General features: G+C 39.6%; 1 protein-coding gene across 3 annotated transcripts in view; it reads left to right on the forward strand.

Moving 5' to 3' along the window:
* Positions 1-527: 527 nt before the first annotated feature.
* The window catches only part of GOLM2 (golgi membrane protein 2), a 106,629-nt gene continuing 80,838 nt past the window's right edge, over positions 528-26,318 (forward strand). For all 3 annotated transcript variants that reach the window (XM_032343548.1, XM_032343549.1, XM_032343550.1), the window contains exon 1: positions 528-1,179. In XM_032343548.1, the coding sequence (XP_032199439.1) occupies positions 853-1,179 (327 nt within the window). In that variant the 5' untranslated portion in view covers positions 528-852. The remainder of the gene's footprint in view (positions 1,180-26,318) is intronic.

A 26,318-nucleotide genomic window follows, 5' to 3' on the forward strand; every position in this document is an offset into this window, starting at 1 on the left:
CCAGGCTGGCACCACCCCCTTCAGTCATAAATCTTAGTTTCTCTTGATTTTTCTCTGTAATGTTTGGGGCACGCTATTTTATGGTCTTTTTTTGTTTACTGTCCACATCATTAGCACAAACGAGAACATCTCTTTTTACTGAATTATGTACAAAACCCTTCTAGTCGCCCTTTCTGCCCGCAGCTCACCTACCGTTTTCACTACAAAGCGGTCGCAGCCGCAGAAATCTTCGAAGACAAAAACTCTCACAAGGACCAGGGTAGGGCTGACACTCTCTAAACCCTGGGTCAAAGGAACCGAGAGCGCAAAAACTGGAGGGACTGGAACTCGGTTCCAAGGGCCAACACAAAGCGCCAAAATTAACACAACACTGCCCAACAGCGATAATACTCGCGAGATAAGAACGCAGAGGGCGAGAGAAACTCACTATCTCGCGAGAAGAGGGGGCGTCGGCGGAAACTAGGCAATGGCCCCCTAAGCGACCCGGACCCAGCCAATGGGCGGAGCCAGAGTTAAATCCGCCCCCTTCCGGCACCTTTCTCCGCCCCCCAACCCTGAGGTGTTGGGCTCCGGGTTCTGGCAGCTGGGTTCTCCTGCTTCCACCCGGCTGGTGCGGGTCGTTTTCAAAGCCTAGGGAACGCGCTTTGGCCGGATTTGAGGAGGGGGGGCGGGGAGGGGCCTGCGGCTTGCGGCCCCGCCCCCTTCTCCGGCTCGCCGGCAGGCAGATTGGCCCGCCTCCTCCTTCGGCCGGCCCTGGGGCCGCGTCCCCCCGGGCAACTCAGCTTCTGAGGCCTGAGCTTCTGCCCGCAGGTGTCTGCGCCGAGGCCCCAGGGCACAGCTTAGTTCGACCCCATGGTGGGTTTTGGAGCTAACCGGCGGGCCGGCCGCCTGCCCTCCTTCGTGTTGGTGGTGCTGCTGGTGGTGATCGCGGTCCTCGCCTTCAACTACTGGAGTATCTCCTCCCGCCACGTCCTGCTTCAGGAGGAGGTGGCGGAGCTGCAGGGCCAGGTCCAGCGCACTGAGGTGGCCCGTGGGCGCCTGGAGAAGCGCAATTCCGACCTCCTGCTCTTGGTGGACTCGCACAAGAAACAGATCGACCAGAAGGAGGCCGACTACGGCCGCCTCAGCAGCCGGCTGCAGGCCAGGGAGGGCCTGGGGAAAAGATGCGAGGATGACAAGGTAAGGACGAGCCCTCTCCTTTCAACCCCCATAGTTTCAACCCGGGGGTTGGGGGGCGGTTAGCCCGCCGCGGCTGCTTTTTGCCTTCCAGGATCGCAGCCCTGGAGGCTCCCCTTACCGTCAACAACCCTGTTTCTGTCAGACTTTTCCCGGTTTATCGCTGCCACGTTCTCCACTCTCTACCAGACGAAACTGGCCGTAAGTTCTGGTTCTCTAGAGTGGCCTGTGTGTGGATGCCGCCTTTTCTCCAAGCTCAGCTGCTGAGCTGGCAGTAGTAGTCGTCTGGCCTATGTGGCAGCCTTAGGTTTACACAGACACCAGATTTGGTGTTGGTATTGTTGCCTTATCCTTATTCCGTGCATACAGATCAATATTAATTTCTTTAATTAATTAAAGAAACCTCTAACTCCTGTTCTTACATATTTTTTAAGCAGTATGACTTTTCTTAAACTGTGTAGGTTGGTATGTAAAGTAGTTGAAGAATCAGATGTTACTACATTTTTTGTATCAAAGGGTTACAGTAAATGGGCTCTGGAGCCACATATGAGCCAGAATTGTGACTTGGACATAGTTAATACAAAATTATGTGCTCAATTTGAATTGTTAATGAAATTAGCCAAAAAAGGTAGAATCTATAATTATGTTCTAAGCAACAGAATCTCATGTCAGTGTCGTTGTTGTTGAGAGAATAAAAATGAAAATTTTTATGCTTAAGTGGCTCTTAGGGTTGGTGTTTTATGTAAATGGAAAGCCATACAAAGTTTAAATTTAAAAAAGTTTGAGGTTGGACCGTAACTAGACCTGCTACTGAGTAGTCTTTTTTTCTCACTCACCAGCATATTGGAGTTACATTATTAATTTATGACTTATGCAACTTCTGTTGGTACAGCAGAGTTGTGAAAATTTCTGGGTAGGCCATATAGATGCCTTTTTTCTGGACCCTTCTACAGTAATCTTCACATTTTTTGTGTGTGTTCCTATTATTATTGTAAGTTTTTATTTTGTATGTCAAAATCTTTTATACCAAGGCATTATAAATTGGAGCTCCAGCTTCCATATTTTCATCTTCCTCCACCTGACTGACTTCATGCAGATTGGGGCCCTCAGGTAACTGCTGCTCTATAACCCTCTTCTTTTGCCCATAATGTAGACGTCCTCTGAGAGGAGCAACACATCAGCAAATTTATATACATGCTACACACTGAACTATAAAGATTGAAAAATTCTCTTGGGTGGAGTATGCAGAAATCTATGAAATTTTGGAGTATTAAAATAAGGTCGTTAGACTTGGCTAGGCATTGCTCTTCAAATTCTCTCCAATCTAAGAGGAAAGATAAGTTTTTTCTAGTCATTATACTCTGTTCCATTTCTTCCAACTACTAGTCTGTGATTATGTTTCAGCATGTTTTCCCTTTTACCTTCAACCAGGTATAGGTGTCCCCCATTCCAAATTTTTTTTCATTCTACTATATACTACCTTTTTCCAACCAACCAATTTCTTTTTCTCTTTAATTTTTTTTTTAAGAGTCATTTTCACTTAAGGATGTCTTTTTCTTTTTTCTTTTCTTTTCTTTTCTTTTCTTTCTTTCTTTCTTTCTTTCTTTTTTTTTTTTAAAGATTTTATACATTTATTTGACAGAGAGAGCACAAGCCGGGGGAGCAGCAGAGGGAGAGGGAGAAGCAGGTTCCTCAAAGCTGGGAGCAGTGTGCGGGGCTCCATCCCAAACCTAGGACCACAACCAAGATGAAGAAAGATGCTTAACGGACTGAGCCACCCAGGCACCCCACCAATTTCTCTCTTTTTTTTTTTCCTTTCACTGCTAAACTACAATTATTGGTGGTCTAGAAATGCTTCATCTACTTCTTTTATCATTTCCATCCTAATCTTTTTTTATTATGCTTGCCAGCCTTCTTTCCTCCCCTTTTCTGAAGCTGTTGTCTTAAAGGTCACAAGTGACAGTTTTCCTAATCCAATCCAAAAAAATTTTTTATCAATCTATTTAATCTCTCAGTAGTCTGGTTCTGTTGACTCTTTTTAGAAACCATCTCCTTTCTTGCTTCTATAATAATGAACTCTCCAGATTGCTTCCTACCTTCTTCACTGTGTTTCTTCCAGCTCCCTAATAATGGACTCTGTTCTTGGGCCTTTGCTTTCCCTGTAGAATAGTGTTTCTCAAAATGGTGTTAAACAGAATACTCTCCTAAGAATTGTTTGTAAGTGGTCAGGATTAAAAAGGAAAACTATTTTGGAGGGAGATGTTAAACATTTTAAGTAGAATATACTCTTCTTGGAGTTCATAATGCCTGCTAGCATATAAAGGCTCTCTTGGTAAATAAGCCTATTTAATTTTGTTTAACCTGATCTCTCAGTTAATTTGATCACAGATTACTATTTTCATGGCCTACTTGTTAGCATGGTACAGAAAAATCCAGCGAAGCACAATAGTTTGGGAAATATTACCATAGGTGTCTTTACTTTTGTTTCGAAAATGTATGCAGCTGGCTCACGCATCTAAATCTCTCACTTGTGTGTCAGTTCCATATTTTGAGCTAGCTACAGCAACTTTGTTGGAATGCTTGTGCATGTTTGTTCTTGGGGTTGAGGGGGCTTTGAGCCGCTAATAGGCTAGTTTTGGTCTAGACGAGCTGTAGATGAAAGTTCTCTTTTAGAGGTGTTTCCTTTATATATATCCGGGGAAGTATATGGTAGCTTAGAAAACATTTTAAGTTTTGAAGACTGCAATATAGCTTAGAATTGTGATTTAGTTTCTAGCTATGTGATGTTGGGCAACTTATTTAACTACATTGGGTTCATTTCCTCATCTGTAAAATGGGGATCATAATACCTACCTACGTATTGTACAGATCTGAGATCACATATATGGGAATATCAAACTTAACACACAAATCAGACTGTAGAAAAAACAGAACCCTAAAGCTTTATTATTTTCTATAACTGATGTAAAAATTGCTCTGGGTGGTGATAGTGTTGGAGGAAGAAGTAAATTAGTCAAAGAAAAGTGTCTTGTTCATTTTAAAACAGGTGTGTTCATTTAATGTAGTCTCTTGAATAGAGGCTCTGCCTTTTAGGATTTTTACCTATAGACACTGGTGGTGGCCTGCTCAGTGTCCACTCACACCCCACTTCATTTTTGCAGACCAGCCCTATTTTGTCTGATCTATATCTTTCCCTTGTGACTCAGGGCTAAGTCCTAATAGATCTAAACTGATTATGGTAATTTCATTTTTCTTCCTAGTGATTAATTTAATGAGGGGCTTTTGATGTTGCTGGTGAGTTGTGAGGGGAAGTTTTCCTTGCTCCTTAAAGAATGACATTCTAAAATATTCTTACCCCAAATCTAAAATCCCCAGTCTAATCGTGAGAAAGTATCAGACAAATTCATACTGAGTGACATTCTGCAAAATACCTGACAAGTGCTCTTCAAAAGAGTCTCACTTAGGTGCCTGGGTGGCTCAGTTGATTGAGTGTCTGCCTTCAGGTGAGGTTGTGATCCTGGGGTCCTGAGATGGAGCCCAGCTTCTGGCTCCCTGCTCAGCGGGTAGCCTGTTTCTCCCTCTGCCCCTCCCCCAGCTTGTGCTCTCTCCCTCTCAAATAAATAAATAAATAAATAAAATCTTAAAAAAAAAACCACAAAAAAATTCCAAAACAAAAAACCCAAGAGTCTCACTTCGGTCAGATGTTTCTTCTGCATGTGATACCTGAAATAGAGAGGTCAAGAGTGCCAGGAGAGTTAACCTGAGGAATGGCTGAGGCACTGAAGGTTATAGGGTAAAATATTGTAATAGAATAATTGGCACTTGTTACTTGAGATAAAAAATGTTCCTATTGTTTGAGATTTCCTTAACTGCATCCTAAGGTGTCCTAGTAACATTCTTATTGTCACGGTAGTCTGAGGTGTAAGTTAAGTTTTATATGTTCCCAGGGCAGTGTGGGCAGTGACCTCAGAATTGCTTGTCATTTTGGGGGTCTTCTAGAGTCTTTTTCTTAAGTGTCAACAGTGGTGTTTGGATGCCTGATGAGGCATTTCTTTTATAGTCTTTTGGAGACCATGATCCTATGGAGGCATCACCCCCTATATGCCCACCTCCTTCCAATAGATGTTTCACACCAAAAATCCCTTTGCCCTGCTGAGTTGCTTTAGTTAGTATGCATGTGTAGGGGGTGTTGGCAAGGCAGTTCTTGCTCAGGCTTTTTCTTTTCTTTTTTTAAATAAACTTTTAGAGGCGCCTGGCTGGTTCACTTGGTTGAGCAGCCTACTCTTGTTTTCAGCTGCTGTCATGAACTCTGGGCCTCTCAGAGGGATGGAGTGGGGCCCCCTCCTCAGGCTTCATGCTCAGTAGAGGTCTGTTTCCCCTCTGCCTCTGCCCTTCTCCCCACTCACCACACACTCTCTCTGTCTCTGGAATAAATAAATCTTTAAAAAAATTAAATAGGGCACTTAGGTGGCTCAGTTGGTTAAGTGTCTGCCTTCAGCTTAGGTCATGATCCTAGAGTCCTAGGATGGAGCCCGGCATCTGGCTCCTTGCTAGGCAGGGAGTCTGTTGCTCCCTCTGCCACTCCCTCTGCTCGTGCTCTGTCTCTCAAATAAATAAATAAAATCTTTAAAAAATAAAAAAATTAAATAAACTTTTATTTTATAACAGTTATAGATACATGAAATTACTGCAAAGATAGTGCAGAAAGGGCACCTGGGTGGCTCAGTGGGTTAAGCCTCTGCCTTCAGCTTAGGTCATGATCTCAGGGTCCTGGGATCAAGCCGCACATTGGGCTCTCTGCTCAGTGGGAAGCCTGCTTCCCCCCTCTGCCTGCCTCTCTGCCTACTTGTGATCTTTCTCTCTATTAAATAAATAAATAAAATCTTTTTTTTTTTTTAAGATTTTATTTATTATTTATTTGACAGAGAGAGTTCACAGTAGACAGAGAGGCAGGCAGAGAGAGAGAGAGAGGGAAGCAGGCTCCCTGCTGAGCAGAGATCCTGATGCGGGACTCGATCCCAGGATCCTGAGATCATGACCTGAGCCGAAGGCAGCGGCTTAACCCACTGAGCCACCCAGGCGCCCCTAAATAAATAAAATCTTAAAAAAAAAAAAAAGATAGTACAGAGAGTTTCCATATACCCCACACCTAGTTTTATTATTAACATCTTACATTAGTATGGTACATTTGTCATAATTAATGAACCCCTGTTGATACATTGTTATTAACTAAAGTCCATACTTTATTCCAGTTTCCTCATTTTTTCCCTAATGTCCTTTTTCTGTTCTAGGATCCCATCCAGAGTACATTTAGCCTCATGTCTCCGTAAGCTCCTTTTGGTCGTGACAGTTTTTTAGGCCTTGTTTTTGATGACCTTGGCAGTTTTGAGGAGTACTAGTCAGATATATCCCTCAGTTGGGTTTTGTCTGATGCTCTTCTAAGGATTAGAATAGGATTATGGTTTTTATGGTTTTGGGGAAGAAGGTCTTCACAGAGGTAAAGTGTCATTTTTATCACATCATATTAGTAGTACATCTCTCAAAATGACTTCTCACTGTTGATGTTAACCTTGATCACCTGGCTTGAAGTGGTGTTTGTCCTGTTTGTCTACCATAGAGTTGCTCTTTTTTTCCTCTTTTTCCACACTGTACTCTTTGGAAGGAAGTTACTATGTGCAGCCCACACTTAAAATGAATGGGAGTTATACCCTGACCTCCTTAAGGTCAAAGTATCTGTATAAATTATTTGAAAACCTTCTGCATGGACCTTTGTCTCTTTTTCTTTAATTAATTAATTAATTAATTACTTAAGTCATTTATTTATATTAGTATGGACTCATGGATATTTATTTTATACTTCAGGTTATAATCCAATGTCACTTTATTTTTTTGCTCAAATTATTCCAATTTTGACCATTGGGAGCTCTTCCTTACATCCCTTTGACATAATACCCATTGCTGTGACATGCCCCTTCCTTACTTTCTGGCAATAAAAGATGCTCCAGGTTTACCTTGTAGATTTCCTGCCCCAGTCCTCGAATCAGCAATTTCTCCAAGAAGACTTGGTTTCTTTCATTGAAAAATGGTATTAGAGATGAAGATCTAGGTGCTAGGTGTGCTACTGTCAGGGTAGCTTTGGGAGTCCAGAAATCCCAGCTCCAAAGGAATCAGAAAAGTGATATTGGACATCTTCCAACTTATTGTACTGTCCTCGCATTTTCAATCTGTTACCTCTGTTATCTGAGCTGATAGAACACAGAAATAACTTAAGGGAGCATAAGTTGTCTGGGAAAGTAAGAAACAAGGCCCACTTCTGTGGGATTCCCCCATATTTATCTTATTTTTTGCCATCCTCTAAAGGAGTTTCCCCAGAGGGTTCTGTTAGTTTGCTAGGACTCCCATGCAAAATACTGCAGACTGGATGGCTGAAAACAACAGAAATTTTATGTTCTCACAGTTCCGTAGACTAGAAATCCAAGGTTGAAGTACAGAAGATTTGTTCCTTCTGGAGCCTCTCTCCTTGGTTTGCAGATGGCTGCCCTCTTGCAACTTTGTTAGCACATGATTGTGGTTCTCCCTCCCTGCCTGACCTGCTTTGCACACAAATCCTTAGCGTCTCTTCCTTTTCTTATAAGGACACGAGTCATAATGGATGAGGGCCCGATGCTAATAGCCTCATTTTAACTTAATCACCTCTTTAAAGACCTTATTTCCAAATAGGTTACATTCTGAGGTACTGGAGTTTGAGACTTCAATATGTGGATTTTAGGGGGAACACAGTTCAGCCTATCAGAAGGGGAATCTATGATACGCACAATACCTTTCTTTCCTCTTTGCGTCAGAAAGGACTATCCTTCTGTTTCCCGCATGTAGGGTATTTCTCTTATCTGACCTTGAATAATTCTTCTGTGTATCTTATATTAAAGCTGTGTGGTCCAAATGAGCCAAGTCAGGTTCTTGCAAATTAAAAGGAGCTGTTAGAATTTAACCCCCCAAATTGTTGCGTTATTACAAATGCAAAAAAAAAAAAAAAGGTCAGTTTTGAGGTTTGGAGCTGAACAATAAATAATCTCTTTTGCTTTTAACAACCACGGTCTTCCCTGAGGTAGTATATACCTGTGGTTAAATAGGGAAAAAATTATGTGCCAGAAAGGAGGATGGGAAGCATATTACCTTTTCCCCCAAAAAATATGCTCAGTGTGTGTGTGTGTGTGTGCATAAAACCTTGGCACACAGTGGATATTTATTGCTGTGGACTCAAATCCTGGTGCTGTCATTTAGTTATGTGTGTAACTTTGGGCAAGTGATTTCTCTCTGCCTCACTTTCCTCATCTGTAAAATGAGGATAATAATAGTTACCTCTTTTTCTTATAAAGTTTAAATGAATAAATTTATTAACATGTTCAGAATAATGCATACCATATATTGAGAAAGAAAGAAAGAGAAAGAAAGATAGAAAGATCAACAGATAGATAAATTGGTTCAATAAGTGTTATACTAGCTATTATTCCGCAGCTACATCCTGTCTTCTTTCCAGGATGTAGAGAATTCCTGCCTAGAACTGGTCCCACCTCCAGCCTACCTGCCTCACCCATTGCCCATGGTTATTTGACTTTTTTTTTTCCTCCCCCATTTCCTGGTCCATTTTAAATTAGGCTTCATTGACTCCTCCCATATTTTTCTTAGCTGACTGCCCTGGAGCCTGCCAGTTCCTCTGTGATTTGAGGATCAACCTTCTACAGGTCTTGTAATATGCTGCACAAGATAATTCCTGTCTTGGCCTCTGCCTCATCAGTCATAATCTGGCCAAGTTCTAGCTGTAATTTAATTGCTACCTCAAATTATTCATAAACCATACAAAATTCATACCTCCTCTCCAAACTGTATCACTTTCATATTTTCTTGGCCATGCAACCATTATTAAGACTAAGGTTAGAAATTTTGGTGTCAGGGCACCTGGGTGGCTCAGTGGGTTAAAGCCTTTGCCTTTGGCTCAGGTCGTGATCCCAGGGTCCTGGGATCGAGCCCCGCATTAGGCTCTCTGCTCAGTGGGGAGCCTGCTTCCCATTCTCTCTCTGCCTGCTTGTGCTCTCTATCAAATAAATAAATTTAAAAAATTTTGGTGTCATCTTTGATACCTAGCATCTGGTGTTCAGTGATTTAACATAAAGAGGTATTCCTTGATCAGATTGAGCTAAAAAACATCTTCGTGGTTGCAGAATAAAGAATTGACTGGAAAGTCAGTAGCTTCCTAGCTAGTCTCCTTGCCCAGGTCTGTATTTTCTTTCAGTCGGTTCCTACCCTTAAAGCAAATCTGATCTTCCTCAAAACTTACATTCAGAGTGGCTATTTCACTGCATTAATTCTGATGTCTAACTTTTAAGGACTTCCTATGGAGTGGCTTCAGTGGCCTTTGGCTCCCATGATCTCCTGAAATTAGGGTTAAAGATGGAAGCACAGGATATATAAACATTCAATAGGAGACAGATATGATGAGAGAGGAATAATAGTTACCTCTTTTTCTTATAAAGTTTAAATGAATAAATTTATTCATTTATTAAAGACAAGGGATAAAAATTTGAAGAAGGGGGACACCTGGGTGGCTCAGTGGGTTAAGCCTCTGCCTTCGGCTCAGGTCATGATCTCAGGGTTCTGGGATCAAGCCCTGCATCGGGCTCTCTGCTCAGCAGGGAGCCTCCTTCCTCCTCTCTCTGCCTGCCTCTCTGCCTGCTTATGAACTCTGTCTGTCAAATAAATAAATAAAATCTTTAAAAAAATTTTTTTTGAAGAAGGAAGGAAGGGCAGGACAGATCAGTACAAAATGCTAAGTAGGGTCAAGTTTAAGTGTGAAAAATGTTAGTTGATGAGGTCTCTGTTAATCATCTAATGAGAAACAGTTTTGCCCCAAGGTGAATTTAAATCAAATTAATTATATAGGATTGAAATTATAAGGTACAAATATATCATTTTGTATTAAATAGAAAAGGCTTCCTGTAGATAAGGTTTGAATTCATTTTTAGGGGAAGGACCTAGTTGGCCAGAGACAAAGAATCAGACATGGAAGGTAACAGGCAACATTGTTCAAAGGAGGACCTATCTGGCCAGGAAGAAATAATGGCAGGAAAGTTAGATAAAGTTATTTGGGAATAAGAAAGAGAATCTTGAGGCAGTGGGGGAAGCTGGAAATAGTATATACCTAGCTAGCTGTGTCTAAAGGGAACCTTGGACTTTCAGTCAAAGGAAATGTTAATTTTCATCCAAGAAAGAAGCTAAAATGGGGAAAATTTAGGTCTTCAGCCACAAAAAAATTAGTTCTTCTTGTTTAATGAAGTCACAATCTACAAAGTTCTCCTTATTACTCAGAGGACAGTATCATACCACACAATTAAGGATTGTTTCTCTTCCTCTATCAAGCAGGTGGAAGGAAGCTCCTGGAATGTCCTTTTACCTTTTCTCTGTATAACTAAATCGTAGCCATCACTTTCTTTTCTTTCTTTCTTTCTTTTTTTTTTTTTTTTTTAAAGATTTTATTTATTTGAGAGAGAGCGCGTGCAGACCCAATTTGAGGGGAGGGGCAGAAAGAGAGGGAGAAAGCAGAGTCCCCACTGAGCAGGAAGACTGGGTCAAGGCAGACACTTAACTGAGCCATCCAGGCACCCAATGTAGCCATCATTTTTCAAGGATCAATTTATGATCTCTTTGGAACCTCATGGGGATCACTGTTCCTTAATATGGAAGCAAAAGAAAGTGGAGAAATATGAAAATAAAAGGAGACAAAAAAGGAAAATGGGGACAGGTTTCAAAGATCTTTTTAGTATAGAGTAAGTGCTCAATATATTTCTGTCAGTTTAATTAATATATTAAAGCTTAAAGAGAACAGTACAAGACTAACTATACCAATATACCCAGGAAAAAAAGGAACTAACATTACTGAATGTCATACTCTGTACTGGACAGGTGTTAACGTATTTTATTTCATTAATCTTCTCATTTTATGAATGAAGAAACAGGCTTAAGAGGTAAGGTAGAATTCTAAACTCAGGTCTTTGATTACGACAACCCTTGCTCTTTCCAGTAAACTGTGTTGCCACACAGTATTTTATATGTATGTTTATAAGTATATAAAATTAGGGGCGCCTGGGTGGCTCAGTTGCTTAAACCACTGACTCTTGGTTTTGGCTCAGGTAATGACATCAAACCCCGCACTGGGCTCTATGCTTAGTGGGGAGTCTCTTTAAAGATTCTTTCCCTCTACCCCTGCCCTGTCTCTTTCATGTGTGCACCCACTCCCTCAAATAAATAAATAAACAAACAAACAAATAAATCTTTTTAAAAAAGAAAATGTAAAATTATATAAAATATATTATGTGATATTATATAAGAGCAGTATCTCACCAACAAATAAAATAACTTTAAGGGCGCCTGGGTGGCTCAGTTGGTTAAGCCGCTGCCTTCGGCTAGGGTCATGATCTCAGGGTCCTGGGATCGAGTCCCGCATCAGGCTCTCTGCTCGGCAGGGAGCCTGCTTCCCTCTCTCTCTGCCTGACTCTCTATCTACTTGTGATCTCTCTCTGTCAAACAAATAAATAAAATAACTTTAGAGTATTCACTATGTGTATTAGTTGCTTAGGTCTATAACAAAGCACCACAAACTGATTGGCCTAAAACAACAGAAACTTGGGGTACCTGAGTGCCTCCAACTCTTTGTTTGGACTCAGGTCATGATCTCATGGGTGGTGGGATCAAGTCCCACAGGGGAATCTATACTTAGCAAGGAATCTGCTTGAAGAGTCTCTCCCTCTGCCCCTACCCCACTTTCTTTCTCTTTCTCTGTCTTCTAAAATAAATAAATCAATCTTAAAAAAAAAAAAAAAAACCCAAACCCAGAAACTTTAAAAAACCCGCAAAACTTGTTATCTTACAGTTTTAGAGAACGGAAGTCCAAAATTAAGGTGTTGTCAGCATCATATTCCCAGTGGAGCCTCTAGGCGTAAGATTCTTCTAGCTTCTGATAACATCAGGTGTTCCTTGGCTTATGGCAGCAGAACTCTGGTCTCTGTTTCCATCTTCTATAGCTATCTTCCCAATATGTCTGTATATCTTTTGTCTCTTCACATGGTGTTTTCTTCCCTAATTTTGTTTTCTCTTCTTCTAAAGATACTGGCCAAATTGGATTAAACTCTGCGTTAATTCAGTATGACTCTGTTTTAACTTGATTACATCTACAGTGGCTCTCGTTCCAAGTAAGGGTCATTCACAGGTACTGGGAGGTTAGGACTTCAACATATCTTTTTGGGCACACAATTCAGCCCATAGTAAACCTAGAAATCAATTTGGAGTGAATTGAATCTTAATAATATAGAATATTTCAATCCAAGTATGTGGTGTTTCTCTATTTTTTAGCCTTCTTTAAATTCTTGCAGCAGCGTTTCATAATTTTCAGTATATAGCACTCCTATGTATTTTACTAAATTTATTTCTAAGTATTTTGTGTACTTGATGCTATCAAAAATGAAATTATATCTTTTGTTCTACTTGTTCTTTGCATAGAAATGCGATTAATTTTTGTATATTGATTATTTCTGTGCATTAGAGCTCATTCTAGTGTTAATGGAATCCAGGGAATTCTAAGGAATCTACCAGTAAAAAGCCACAATACTCATTAGTAATAGGTTTTTTGTAGCCTGCTTAGAATTTAGAATTCTTTATGTGTATCATAGTATCATCTACATATAATTCCTTTTTTTTTTTTTTTTTTAAGAGAGAGGGAAGGGGTGGGACAGAGAGAGAAGGAGAGATAGAGAATCTTAAGCAGTCTTCACATCTAGTGTGGAGCTTGATGCAGGGCTTGATCTCACAACCCTGAGATCACAACCTGAGCCAAAGTCAAGAGATGGATGCTTAACTGAGGCACCTGGGTGCCCCTCTCCCCTTTTCCTTGCCTTACTACAAAAGCTAGGACCTCTAATACAATGTTAGATAGAATTGGTGAGATTGGATATCCTTGGAGAAAATGCATTTGACAAAATTTAATACCATTTATGACAGGAAACTCTAAGCAAAATAGGAATGAAAGGAAACTTCTTCAAATTCATAAAGGGTATCTATCAAAGCCCCCAGAGCTAACGTTCTATATATATATATATATATATATATAAAAGATTTTATTTATTTATTTATTTGACAGAGAGAGATCACAAGTAGGCAGAGAGGCAGGCAGAGAGAGAGGAGGAAGCAGGCTCCCCGCTGAGCAGAGAGCCTGATGCGGGGCTATGTGGGGCGGGGCTCCATCCCAGGACCCTGAGATCATGACCTGAGCGGAAGGCAGAGGCTTTCACCCACTGAGCCACCAGGTGCCCCACTAACGTTATATTTAATGGTAAAAGACTAAATGCTTTTCCCTAAGTCCAGAAACATTGTGGATTTTGAGTAATTACTTAATCAGATTAAGCTTAAAACATTTATTCTGGCTGCAGAATAGAGAGTTGATTGGAGGGAAGAAAAAAATAGATGTAAGGAAAATAATCAAGGTTTTTATTTAAAATTTTTTTTAGTAGTGCAGATAAGAGATAATGGAGTCTTCAGCTAAGCATAGTGCAATTCTTAGCCTGGTCAGTACTAGCCTCAGGGAGCATTTTTATTAGTATTAATGACAGGGGAGCATTAATGGCATTTAGACATTGAGGTAGGAATGGTAGATGTTCTGTATTGCAGGAGTGAATTCCAACAATGAGGAGCTGTCCTGCTTTTATACAATTAAGATTTTTTTTTTTAAGATTTTATTTATTTATTTGACAGATAGAGATCACAAGTAGGCAGAGAGGCAGGCAGAGAGAGAGAGAGAGGAGGAAGCAGGCTTCCCGCTGAGCAGAGAGCCCAATGTGGGGCTCGATCCCAGGACCCTGGGATCATGACCGGAGCCGAAGGCAGAGGCTTTAACCCACTGAGCCACTCAGGAGCCCCCAATTAAGATTTTATAATACATTTGATGTGTGATGGGGATTCAAAGATGAATCCCTTGATATTGGTTTGTGCAGTCCAGCTGATGGTGGCGCTATGACCTGAGGTAGGAACCTTAGATTAGAAGTTAGTTTGAGAAAAGTACAAATTTAGGTAAATTGCGTTTGAGAAATCTATGAAATAAATATAAAGTAGTTATTGGAAATACAAGTCAGGAACTCAGTAGAAATGATGGGTTAGGGACAGATTTAAATGTTATGGTTGTTAAAATCATAGGAATGGTAGGTTGTGGAGGGACGTTGCATATATAGTGCAGAGCTTTGCAGCAGATAAAGGTTTAGTAGAGGAGGAACAGGTTTAAATGGTTGACAAAGATTAGCCAGACAGAAAGGAACGAAAATCCCCAGATACTGTCGTGTCATGGAGGCCAAGGGAAAAGAGTTTTGAGAAAGAGTTGTCAGTGTTAATTGCCATATTTGTTTATTATAATTGTCTCTCCATATCTAGACTGGAAGCCAGGCATGGCTGTTTGTTCTGTTCGTTTGTGTATTTACACAGTTCTTGGCATAACATTACTTAATAAATGTTTAAGGTTTTGGGGGGCAGGGTCCATTTCTTTTTATCTGCTGTGGTTAGAGTATCTGGCTAATACCCACTTAATAATTGTTGAATGAATGACCAGATCTGCATGTTTATATAGCATGTCCTTTTTTTTGCATCTTTTTTTTCTGTGTCTTCCAACTTTATATTACGAATTTCTTGACTATAAAAATCTAGACTAAAGCATGTAAACATGTACATATTGGTATTGTAACCTGTAGGTATAATACTTAAATAAGTAAATATTTGGTGATTGATTGAGTAGTTTGCACTGGCTCTCAAAGCATGCATAAATATGTGCTAGGGCTACCATAGATATCCATATACCTGATTACACTACTTTCTGGAAGGCATGGTCAAAATTGTCTGATGTAAAACTACTCATTATTAACTAATTTTCTTTCTAGACAGAATGTATCTTCTCTTTGAAATGTATGCTAGTACATTTATTTTTTTTTAATTTTTTAAGTTTTTTTTTAAAGATTTTATTTGTTTATTTGACAGACTGAGAGATCACAAGTAGACAGAGAGGCAGGCAGAGAGAGAGAGAGGGAAGCAGGCTCCATGCTGAGTAGAGAGCCGGATGCGGGACCCGATCTCAGGACCCTGAGATCATGACCCGAGCCGAAGGCAGAGGCTTAACCCACTGAGCCACCCAGGCGCTCTGCTAGTACATTTAGATTAGTATTTTGTTCATGTAAAAACCCAAAAATATTTTTCTGGTTCAATTTAGCATCTAAAAGAAGAGAAGAAAACCTTGGGATTAATTTAGTGGGAGTATAAAGAAAAAAATCTTTATATATTGCATATCTTTAGGGACTTGTTTTGTAAACTGGAAGCTAACTTGAATAAATTCACAAAGAGTAAAATGAAATAAGTCCTTTTCCTGACATAGTACTTTCTGATTTTTTCAAAGCATGATATATACATAAGTCATTTATTTGGGAAAGTTGAGTGTCTACCATGGGCTATGTGCTAGGTATAGAAAGATGGTAAGATTCAGTACTTGTTCTTAAGGAACTCAGTGTAATCAAAGAGATGTGTGTCAAGAAATAATCCAGGGGTGCCTGGGTGGTTCAGTGGGTTAAGCCGCTGCCTTGGGCTCAGGTCATGATCTCAGGGTCCTGGGATCAAGTCCCTCATCAGGCTCTCTGCTCCGCATGGAGCCTGCTTCCCTCTCACTCTCTCTGCCTACTTGTGATCTCTCTCTGTCAAATAAATAAATAAAATCTTTTAAAAAAATCCATAATGCATTTTTTAAATGCTACAGTAGAACTATTTACGAAGGGATTTGAGAGTACAAAGGAATAATTAACTGCTTCAGGAAGTCAAGAAGGAAAGAATTCACTGAAGAATGAATCCTGATGGATGAAGAGTAGTTCACCAAACTTAGAAAGGGGTAAAGCCAAAGAAACATAAATGAAGCCAGGAAAGATTGAGCCTCTGTTGTACCTTCATGGGTGAGGCAGTTTAGTAGGAGAGTGGCATGCAAGGTGGTGAAAAGGAAGGGAATTTGTGGCTGGAGATAAAGCTATTTAGGGTCAGACTATTATCATTTTTTTGTTGTGGTGGTAAAATATACTTAACATAAAATTTATTATTTTAGGATCTTAGGGATGCTTGTGTGGCCCAGTTGATTAAGCGTCACTTTTTTTTTTTTTTAAGATTTTATTTTATTTATTTGGCACAGAGAGAGAGAGAACAAGAAGGGAGAGTAGCAGGGAGAGGGAGAAGCAGGCTCTCAGGGATCATGAACTGAGCTGAACGCAGACACTTAACCGACTGAGCCACTCAGGTACCCCAAGCATCCAGCTCTTGATTTTGGCTCAGGTCATGATCTCAGGGTTCTGAGATTGAGCCCCACATTGGGCTTCATGCTGGGCATTGGAGCCTGCTTCAGATTCTCTCTCTCCCTCTGTCCTTCCCCTTTTCCCTCTTCAAAAAAAATTTGCTATTTTGACCATTGTTTTAAAAGATGTTATTTATTTATTTATTTATTTATTTATTTGACAGAGAGAGAGAGAGAGACTGTGAGAGAGGGAACACAAGCAGGGGTAGTGGGAGAGGGAGAAAGAGAGGGAGAAGCAGGTTTTCCGCTGGGTAGGGCGCCCAGTGCGGGGCTGGATCCTAGGACCCTGGGATCATGACCTGAGCCAAAGGCAGACACTTAATGAGTGAGTCACCCAGGGACCCCTGTTTTAACCATTTTTACGTTTATAATTTAATGGCATTAAGTACATTAATGATGACAAATACCCATTACCACTACCTATTTCTAGAACTGTTTTTATCATTTCAAACAAAAACTCTGTACCTATTAGGCAATTCCCATAAACCATATTCCCATAAACCAGCCCCAGATAACCTCTATTTTACTTTAGTCTCTGTGAATTTGTCTATTCCAGATTCCTCATACAACTGGAATCATACCATATTTGTCCATTTCTGTCTGGCTTATTTCACTTAGCATAATGTTTTCAGGGTTTACCCATGTTGTGGCATCTATCAGAACTTAATTCCTCTTTATGGCTGAATAACATTACCATCTTTTTCTCTCTGTGTATAGATATCATTCTGTTTATGCATTTATCTGTTGCTGGATACTTGATTTGTTTCCACCTTTTGGCTATTGTGAATACTACTACTACTTTGAATATTGATGTAGAAGTATTTGTTTGAATCTGTTTTTAGTTCTTTTGGGTATTTACCTAGGAGTGGAATTGCTGAATCATATGGTAATTCTATGTTTAACTTTTTGAGGAAGCTCCAAACTGTTTTTCACAGTGCCTGCACAATTTTACATTCTTACCAGCAATGTACAGGGGTTCCAGTTTCTTTTTATCCTCATCAACATGTTTGTTTATTTTGTTTTTAATAATAGCCATTGTACTGGGTATGAAGAGATACCCCACCTTATTTGCATTTCTCTCTAATGATGTTGAATATTTTTTCATGTGCTTCTTGGTCATTTTTATCTTTGGAGAAAGATCTGTTCAAGTCTTTTGCCCATTTTTAATTGGATTATTTGTTTTTAGCTAAGTTGAAGGAGTTATTTATTTACTTTAGATGTTAAACCCTTTTCAGGGACACCTGGGTGGCTCAGTCTGTTAAGCTGCTGCCTTTGGCTCAGGACATGATCCCGAGGACCTGGGATTGAGCCCTGCATCAGGCTCCTTGCTCAGCAGGGAGCCAAGTTCTCTCTCTGCCTGCTACTCTTTCTGCTGTGTGCTCTCTCTCTCTGACAAATAAATAAAGTCTTTAAAAAAAAAACCTTTTCAGATACATGATTTGCAGATGTTTTCTCCCTTCAGTATGTTGTTTTTTCACTCTATTGATAATATCCTTTGATGCAGAAAAGTTTTTAATTTTGATGGAATCCAGTTTCATCCATTTTTTTCTTTTGTTGACTTTGCTTTTGGTGTCATAGTTAAGAAACCATTCCTAAATCAGAGGTCATGAAGATTTCCCCCTATATTTTCTTCTAAGAATTTTATAGTTTTAGCTGTTAAATTTAGGTTTTTGATCCATTTGAGTTAGTATTCCTGTATGGTGTAACATAAGAGTCTAACTTCATTCTTTTGCATATGGTTATCCAGTTGTCCCACCACCATTTGTTGAAGAGATTTTTTCTCCCCATTGAATGGTCTTAGCATCCTTATTGCAAAATCAGTTAACATATATGTGAGGTTTTATTTCTGGGCTCTCTGGGGCCAGACTCTTAAAAGTCTTAAATGCCATACTCTAAGGAGTTCTAATTTCACCTTCTAGGTGATAGAGAACAATATAATCAAATTTGTATTTTGAGAAGATAGTTATGAGTATAGTATAGAGGATAATTATAGAGGAAAGAAAATGAAATCAGGATCAGTTCAGAAATATGTTGTTGCAGAAATTTAGGCAAGAACTATGGGTCCGTATTTCAGACAATGGCAGCAAGAATAGAGAATAATAGAGTTGAAAGTCCGGTGCATTTGATCTTCATAGCTAAACTCCAGAGTAGGTAGGACTTGCAGTTCCATTTTATAGATGAGAAAACTAAAGCTTTTTTGTTAAAGATTTTATTTATCTATTTGAGAGAGTGAGAGAGATCGTGCACTCACACATGCACAAGTTGGGGGAGGGGGCAGAGAGAAAGGGAAAAACAGACTCCCTGCTGAGAAGGGAACCTGATCCTCGGACTCAATCCCAGGACCCTGGGATCATGACCTGAGCCACAGTCAGACACTTAACCACTAGGCCACCCATGTCCCCCGAAAACTAAAGCCTTTAAAAGTTATTTGCCTCTGGTCTTTAGTACCTGATGTTGGATCTAAAACCTTGCGTCTTCTGATTCCTAATGCCATACTTTTTATAATGTATCATGGTTACTTTCTCAGATGGAGAATTATAATAAACATGGGACACAAGGGATTAGTTTTGGCACTGGTCATACTTAACATTTTTAATGAATGACTTAGAAAAAGTTCACAGTCTATAGGTGGCACTCTTTTTTTTTTAAGATTTTATCCATTTATTTGACAGAGAGAGAGATCACAAGTAGGCAGAGAGGCAGGCAGAGAGAGAGAGAGAAGCAGGCTCCCTGCCGAGCAGAGAGCCGGATGCGGGACTCGATCCCAGGACTCTGGGATCATGACCTGAGCTGAAGGCAGAGGCTTTAACCCACTGAGCCACCCAGGTGCCCCTACAGGTGATTCTTGAAGGGGAAGGGTTATTAACAAAAAAGATCATTAACTGAGTTGGGAAAAAAGTTGAAGCATTTAGGAGAAAATAATCCAAAATGTACTTCCTTATAGAGTAAGTAGCTCGGCACCAGCAAAAAAGGAATCGGGAATAAAGTAACATGTTAGGAAATTCTTTGAAATTCCCAGTTTATGATTTTGGCCAAAAAGGCTAAATTTGAGGGACCACCATGTTAGGTGCTGGGAACCGTAAAAAAGATATTCTACTAGATAACATTTGTTGAACACTTACTATGTGCCAGGCAGTGTTGTAAACACTATTTGTTTATCTCAGTCCTCTGAGGCAGATAATATTCTCATTTTACAAATGAGGAAACAGAAGCACAGAGAAGTTAATAAGCAGTTCGACCAAGGTAATAATAAGTTATGAATTCAGAGTTCAGACCCAGGCAGCTTAATCTTAGAGCTGTTCTTTTAAGCACTATGTTATTGAGCTTTCCATAGTCACAGTCTTTCCTTATGCACAACACTGTTCAGTATTAATTACATGAGGGAGGTTTAATAAGGATACAAAGAACAACTGAAATCAAGGAATGAAAGGTCAGTTACTAAAGAACCATCTAAAAAGACCTGAAAGAGCATATGACTAAAAATATGGATAGAAACTTTCCATACCAAATTCTCCAAGGCGGTTTTGTGCTTAGACACATTCTGCTTATTAGTGACCCATTCTGGTAGCCACTTGCCTAATGCCATATGGTATCTTTTACTGTAACTGGAAGAAAGGAGGAAACTATTTTAAAGCTTAGAGGAAAGAGTTTCTTAATAAGTTTTACTTCTTTAAATAGTACTTCTCCCCCAAAACAAAATTCAATGGGTAATAAATTCAATAATTGAGTAAATTAAATTTCTCAAATGTTAACGGTGCCTGGAATGCCTTCAATTCGAGATTTGAGTTAACAGCATAGTGTCTGTATTTTCCAAATTGAAAATCAGGACATCATGTCTGAAAAAGAATTTTAAAAAACCCCAAAAAACAAAAAACTATTGAGAAAAACTACATAACATAAAATTGACCACCTTAACCATTGTTAAGTGTACAGTCATGTTAGCAATATACATATTGTTGTGCAGCAGATCTCTAGAACCTTTTCATCTTCAGAATTGAAACTCTATACCCATTGAACAAGCTCTCTTTTTTTCCCTTCCCCAGCCCCTAGCTGAAAGAGAATTTTCTTGATTTGAGAAAAAAATTTAAAAATTATTGCTGTGGCATGAAATTACATGTTTTATTGCACATATAAGGAGTCCCTTTCATTAACAGAAGGAAATTATATTAAATTGGAACCTTTAGAAAATCTAGGACATATACTCACTCAAGGTGCTGAGGACTGAAGTGAGCTTTCTAGTAAAATGACTTCTGGGGAATTAGTATCAGAAAACTAAGGACTGACTCTACCATGATCAGTTTTTTTATTTGGAAGTAATGAGTATGATCACTTGAGATAACTTTCGTAAAAAGTGAGGCTGAAACCCAGTTTTGGTCTTCTGCTATGTAGAAGGATTATTGCTGGAAGTAAGTCTGGTAGCTTATTCTGAAAACAACAATATATTCCCTTAAATTCACTCTAATCAGGCTTTTGCCCTCATCATACCAACTGCGGTCTAGTATTTGAGTATTGGCTAAAATCCAGTTATCAGTTCTTAGTCATTATTTTACTTCACCTATGAGCAGCATTTGATACAGTTGTTTACTTCCTCTTCTTCCTTGAACCATGTTCTTCATTTGGGCTTACAGGAAATACTGCTTTCTTTCCACCTCACTAGTCATTCCTTCTCATTCTGTTTTTCTGGTTCCTCCTCAAATAGAATACTCCAAGGCTTAGTCCTTGAACCTCTTCTTTATCTACACATAGTCCTTTAGAGAGTTCACCCTGCCACCTCTTTCAATACTATTTATATACTGATGATTTCCAAATTTATATCTCTAACCCAGAGTGTTCTCTTAAGTTCCAGCCTTGACATTTAACTCTCTACTCATCATCTTCTCCTGGATGGCATATATGGTTTTGGACTTAACCAGTCCAAAGCCAAATTCCTGATCTTTCCCCTACCTCAAAACTTCTGTGCATAGTTTTTCCTAGCTCAGTTAATGGCAACTCCTTCCTATCAGTTTCTCAGACCAGAAGCTCTGGAGTCATTCTTGACCCTTTCTTAGCCCCACATCCAATTTACCAGCAAATCTTGTTGGCTTAGCTTCCAAATAAATCCAGCATCCAGACACTTCTCTCTACCTCTTTTACTACCTTTACTCTGGTCTAAATTGTCACCATCTCTTGCCTAAATTATTGGTGATAGCTTAACTAAATTCCTTTCTTCTTGCTCCTTGCTCCTACTTCAGTCTGTTTTCAACATAGCACTATGTTAAAATGCCAGTTAGGTTATATTTCTTACTTGCCTAAGATGCTCCAATGGCTTTCATCTCAATTGCAGAAAAAGTCCCGAGTCTTTTCAGTGGTCCACAGGCCCTAGACCCTCTGCTTCCCTTACATTTCTCTGACCTCTTACTACCCTTGTTGCTCATTTCATTCACACCATGCTGGCTGTTTTGATCAGTCTTTGATGTATCAGTTATTTTCTTGTGATGGTGTTTTTGCACTGGCTATACCTTCTGTCCTGGACCCACTTTCCCCACGTAGCTTCATGGTAACTCTCATTCTTAAAAGTTTTCATTTAAATGACAGGTTTTTGTTAAGGCCTTCCCCCCCTTTTCCATCTCTAATGTATTTTCTCCACAGCACTTACTGCTTTCTATGCTATTGTATGACTCCTTTGTTTATTGTAATAAACATTATACTTTAAATATTATAATCTTCTAGCAAGAGCAGGGATTTTTGTCTTTTGTTGTGATTTGCTATATCCCCAGTGCTTAGAACAGTGACTTGCATGAAATAGCTGCTCAATAAATATATGCTGAATAAATTAACACAGGAAGAAATTAAAAGCACACTTAAGACCTAAAAGGGAATTTGACAACCCAACACTGGGTAGTTCTGGTAGGAGGTGGCTAGGATATGACTGAGTTAGAGGGGACCTGGAAGTGGAAGCTGTGACTAGGGCCTAATAGCATAAAAAGTTGGGAACATGTTGGAAGGATGGGAATAGTGAATATAATGAAATACTTAGTTATAGAAATTAACATTATGATATTGTAGAATCAGCTTAAGTCTTGGTTTTTAATTTATAGTGGTAAAAAGGAAAGGAAAGGATAGTCTGATGAACCATGGACATAGGAAAAAGTAGTTTAAATTAGAGATGGTTAAAACTAGCTTGACTATGTCAAGGAGACCATTTTTGATAAATGGATAAAGTGGTTCCCACCTTTTGGAAGGCATTAAATGCTTGGTAGAAGAGTTTTAGATTTCACACTATGGGTAATAGTATTCTATTATTGGATTTCGACTGGAAGAAAGATTTTATGGAAAACAAGTTTTTGCCAAGATGTTTGTCACTACCATATGGAAATAGATAAAAGTGGGAAAAAGACTGGTGATAGGTTAGATTTCTTCATTTATTTATTCTGTCACAATGTTGAGTGCCTGAATTGTGCCAGGGGATAAGGGGTGACCAATCGAATAAGATCTCTGCTCTTACAGAGTTTCTGTTCTAGTTCACCTAGATGAAAATAGTCCTTGTAGTTTAAGGTGGTTGCCATGAACATAAAAAGAGTTAAGGGTCAGATCTGAGAGAAATTGCAAAAGAAAAATTGGCTGGACCTGGTGAAAGCTTGTGTGGAGTGTGAATGCATGCAGTTCTAGGCACTAACAGGCTGGTTAATAAGATGAAGAGTGGGAAGAGGCAGGAGAACCGAAAGATAAACCGAAGGTAGTGCGGAAGCTGAGAAGGGTTGCTACTTTGTGGAGAAACTATTTTTATTTTTTATATTTCAAGTTTTAAGGTTTAATGAGGTGTGTAAGTAGAAATGCTTTATGAACTGGAAACGGCAGATGGGGAGGAGGCTCTTCCTTTCATACCTTAAAGTCTGCCTTTATTTCCCTACCGACCTCTCCTTCTCTCCTTTCTGTTTCTTAGTCCTCCATCTGTATCATCTTATGTGGCTTAAAATTTCTCACTGACTTGTGGTACCTGACTGGCTCAACTGGTAGAGCATGCAGCTCATTCTCAGGGTTGTGAGTTCTAGCCCCACACTGGGTGTGGAGCCTACTTAAAAAAATCAGCTAGTTAAGCATCTGACTCTTGGTTTCAGCTTAGGTTGTGATCTCATGGGTTGTGGGATTGAGCCCTGCTTGGGGCTTCTCTATCAACAGGGAGTCAGCTTGAAAGAATCTCTCCCCATGCCGCTTGCCCCATTGGTGCACACTTTTTCTCTCTCCTCAAAATAAATAAATAAATCTTTAAAAAAATTATCACTCACTCAACATGTTCTTTGTGGTTTGACTGAAGATATGGCTGTACATCTTCCTCATTCTAGGAAGTAGGCAGACGGAGCAGCCCCCATCTGAAATATCAGTTGCTATGGTAGAATGAGAGAGTGGTGAATTATGCTCCTTGTAATTTCTTATATCTGGGAGTGATTCATGTTGTTTTGCTCATATTTATACAACTCTTGATCTCGGGATTGTGAGTTTGAGCCCCATGTTGCATGTAGAGTTTACTTAATTAAAAAAAAATTAAAGTTTGTGAACTTCAGACTTGCATATTCTTGGGAGAATATATCAAAAAGAAATTGGGGGGGTTGTGCCTGGGTGGTTCGTCAGTTGGTAGAGTGTCTGACTCTCAGTTTTGGCTCAGGTCATAATCTCCCAGTTGTGAGATTGAGCCCCTTGTTGGGCTCCACACTCAGCACTGAGTCTGCTTGGAATTCTTCCTCTGCCCCTCTTCCTGCTTGCATGTGCACTCCCCCCAACCCCCAAATGGGTGAATAAATAAAATCTTTAAAGAAAAAAAAGATATTAGAGCTGCCAATGGACTATATTTGTTTTTCAGTTTCACCTGGACCACTTATCTTTTTCTTCTTTTCCAGCAAACTTGTTCATTCTTTACTACCTATCCAGCTAAGATTCTGTGATTGGTTGTTTCAGTTTAGTTTCTCTCTTGTACATGCCATTATTCTCTCTTGTACATGTCTATTTCAAGCATAGCTGGAGAATAAGTATATAACCAGACTGGTACTTGTAGAAATTTATGCTCAGCTGCCCCAAATGGGTTTTCAGCAGCCCTTACAAATTACAATACTCTCTAGACAGCGTTATCTATTCCAACAGCTTTCAAACTTCTACCCTCCTCAAGCCTTCCGCACCTTCTTTCCCCCATTTAAATTCCTCTTTCCTTTCCTACAGCCCAGCAGGTGATCTTGTCTTCTTTTTGACCAAGAATTGGACAGGAACTGATAAATTTTTATTACCAAATCTGTAGGCATACCTACTTCTCTAACCATATGTTTTCCCTCCTTCTTGGGGTTAAAAAAAAAAAAAGTTCCTACTTTCTCTAGGACCAGCCTCTGTACCTGTTTTCTGGATTTAATTCCCTCCACCTTTACAAAGACCTTGTAATATTATTAATCCAGTCTCCCTCTTACATTCAACTTCTCTGTCTCTACTTGCTCCTTGGCACTTAAAAAATGCTTGCATCTTTTCTTCCTTTCTGAGTTACATTTCTTAAAAAGAGAATTGTCTTTGTTCACATTTGGATTTTCTCTTCCTACTTCTGATATCTCACCATCTTTTCACCCAGCTCTCTGTGCTCTTGGCTTCCATGACACCAGACTCTTGTTTTTCTTCTCTCAGTTCTTTCGTCTTTTCTGATTTTATTTCTCTATTAGAGAGAGCACATGAGTAGGGGCTGAGGAAGAGGAAGTAGGCTCCCTTGCTGAGCAGGGAGCCTAGTGTGGGGCTTGATCTCAGGACCCTGGAATCATGATCTGGGCCCAAGGCAGACACGGAACTGACTGAGGCACCTAGGCACTCTGTGAGTTTATTTATGTAGTTGATCTAGTATATGCATAGTGTCATGAGCACAGACTCTTACGTGGCACTGCTTGGGAGAATATTCAGAATCTACTGTAGGCATATGAAATAGAGTACAGTTTCCTTATATGTAAAATGTAAAGCCTACCTCATAGGATGTTTGTGAGAATTAAATGTAGTATACTTATAAAACACTTAGCACAAGACCCAACACAAAATAAACATTAAAAAAAATTTACACCCATCAGTTTGTATCAATATCCCATTTTGATCCAGCTGGTATAGGTGCCGGCCAAAGACATACTATAGATTACTCAATCACTAAACCTGGCTGCTTATCAGAATCACTTGAGCTCTTAAAAAAAGATTTCTGGGCCCAATCCCAGACTACTAAGTCACACTGGAGTGAGGTGGAGGAGGTAAGAATATGTATTTCTTACAGCTCTCTAGGTGATTCTGAGCATGATCCAGGTTTAGCAGTTACGTTATAGAAGATAGAATTGCCTCTAGAAATCATCTGAGTATGAGATATAAGGAAAAATGTTTCTGGTGTGGAGAAAAAGGAGCCAGAAATGACATCTGTAAAAAGCCAATTATATATAGCCTTTGGGATCAATGGTCAAAGTTGTGCTGATTGCCCAAGAACAGGTCATAATGAAAGTGAAGCACGCACAGCTGAGCCATTTTCAAGGTCCCAGAATGAAAAGAGAAGCAGAGCAACTGAGCTGGTAACAGCTGCCAAAATTAATTCAAAGTAGCCATATGGGATGGGGAAAGCACTAAAAGAGCTTCAGAAAGAGTTGGTAAAAATATAAAGATTAAGTGTTAGGTATTGGAGGAAGAAAGATTAGAGGAAAATAGATGAAATAGCTGGGGATGAGTGAGAAGTGCTATAGGAAACTATCAGAAGATAATT

This window comes from Mustela erminea, chromosome 5 (assembly GCF_009829155.1).
Source record: "Mustela erminea isolate mMusErm1 chromosome 5, mMusErm1.Pri, whole genome shotgun sequence".
NCBI lineage: Eukaryota > Metazoa > Chordata > Mammalia > Carnivora > Mustelidae > Mustela > Mustela erminea.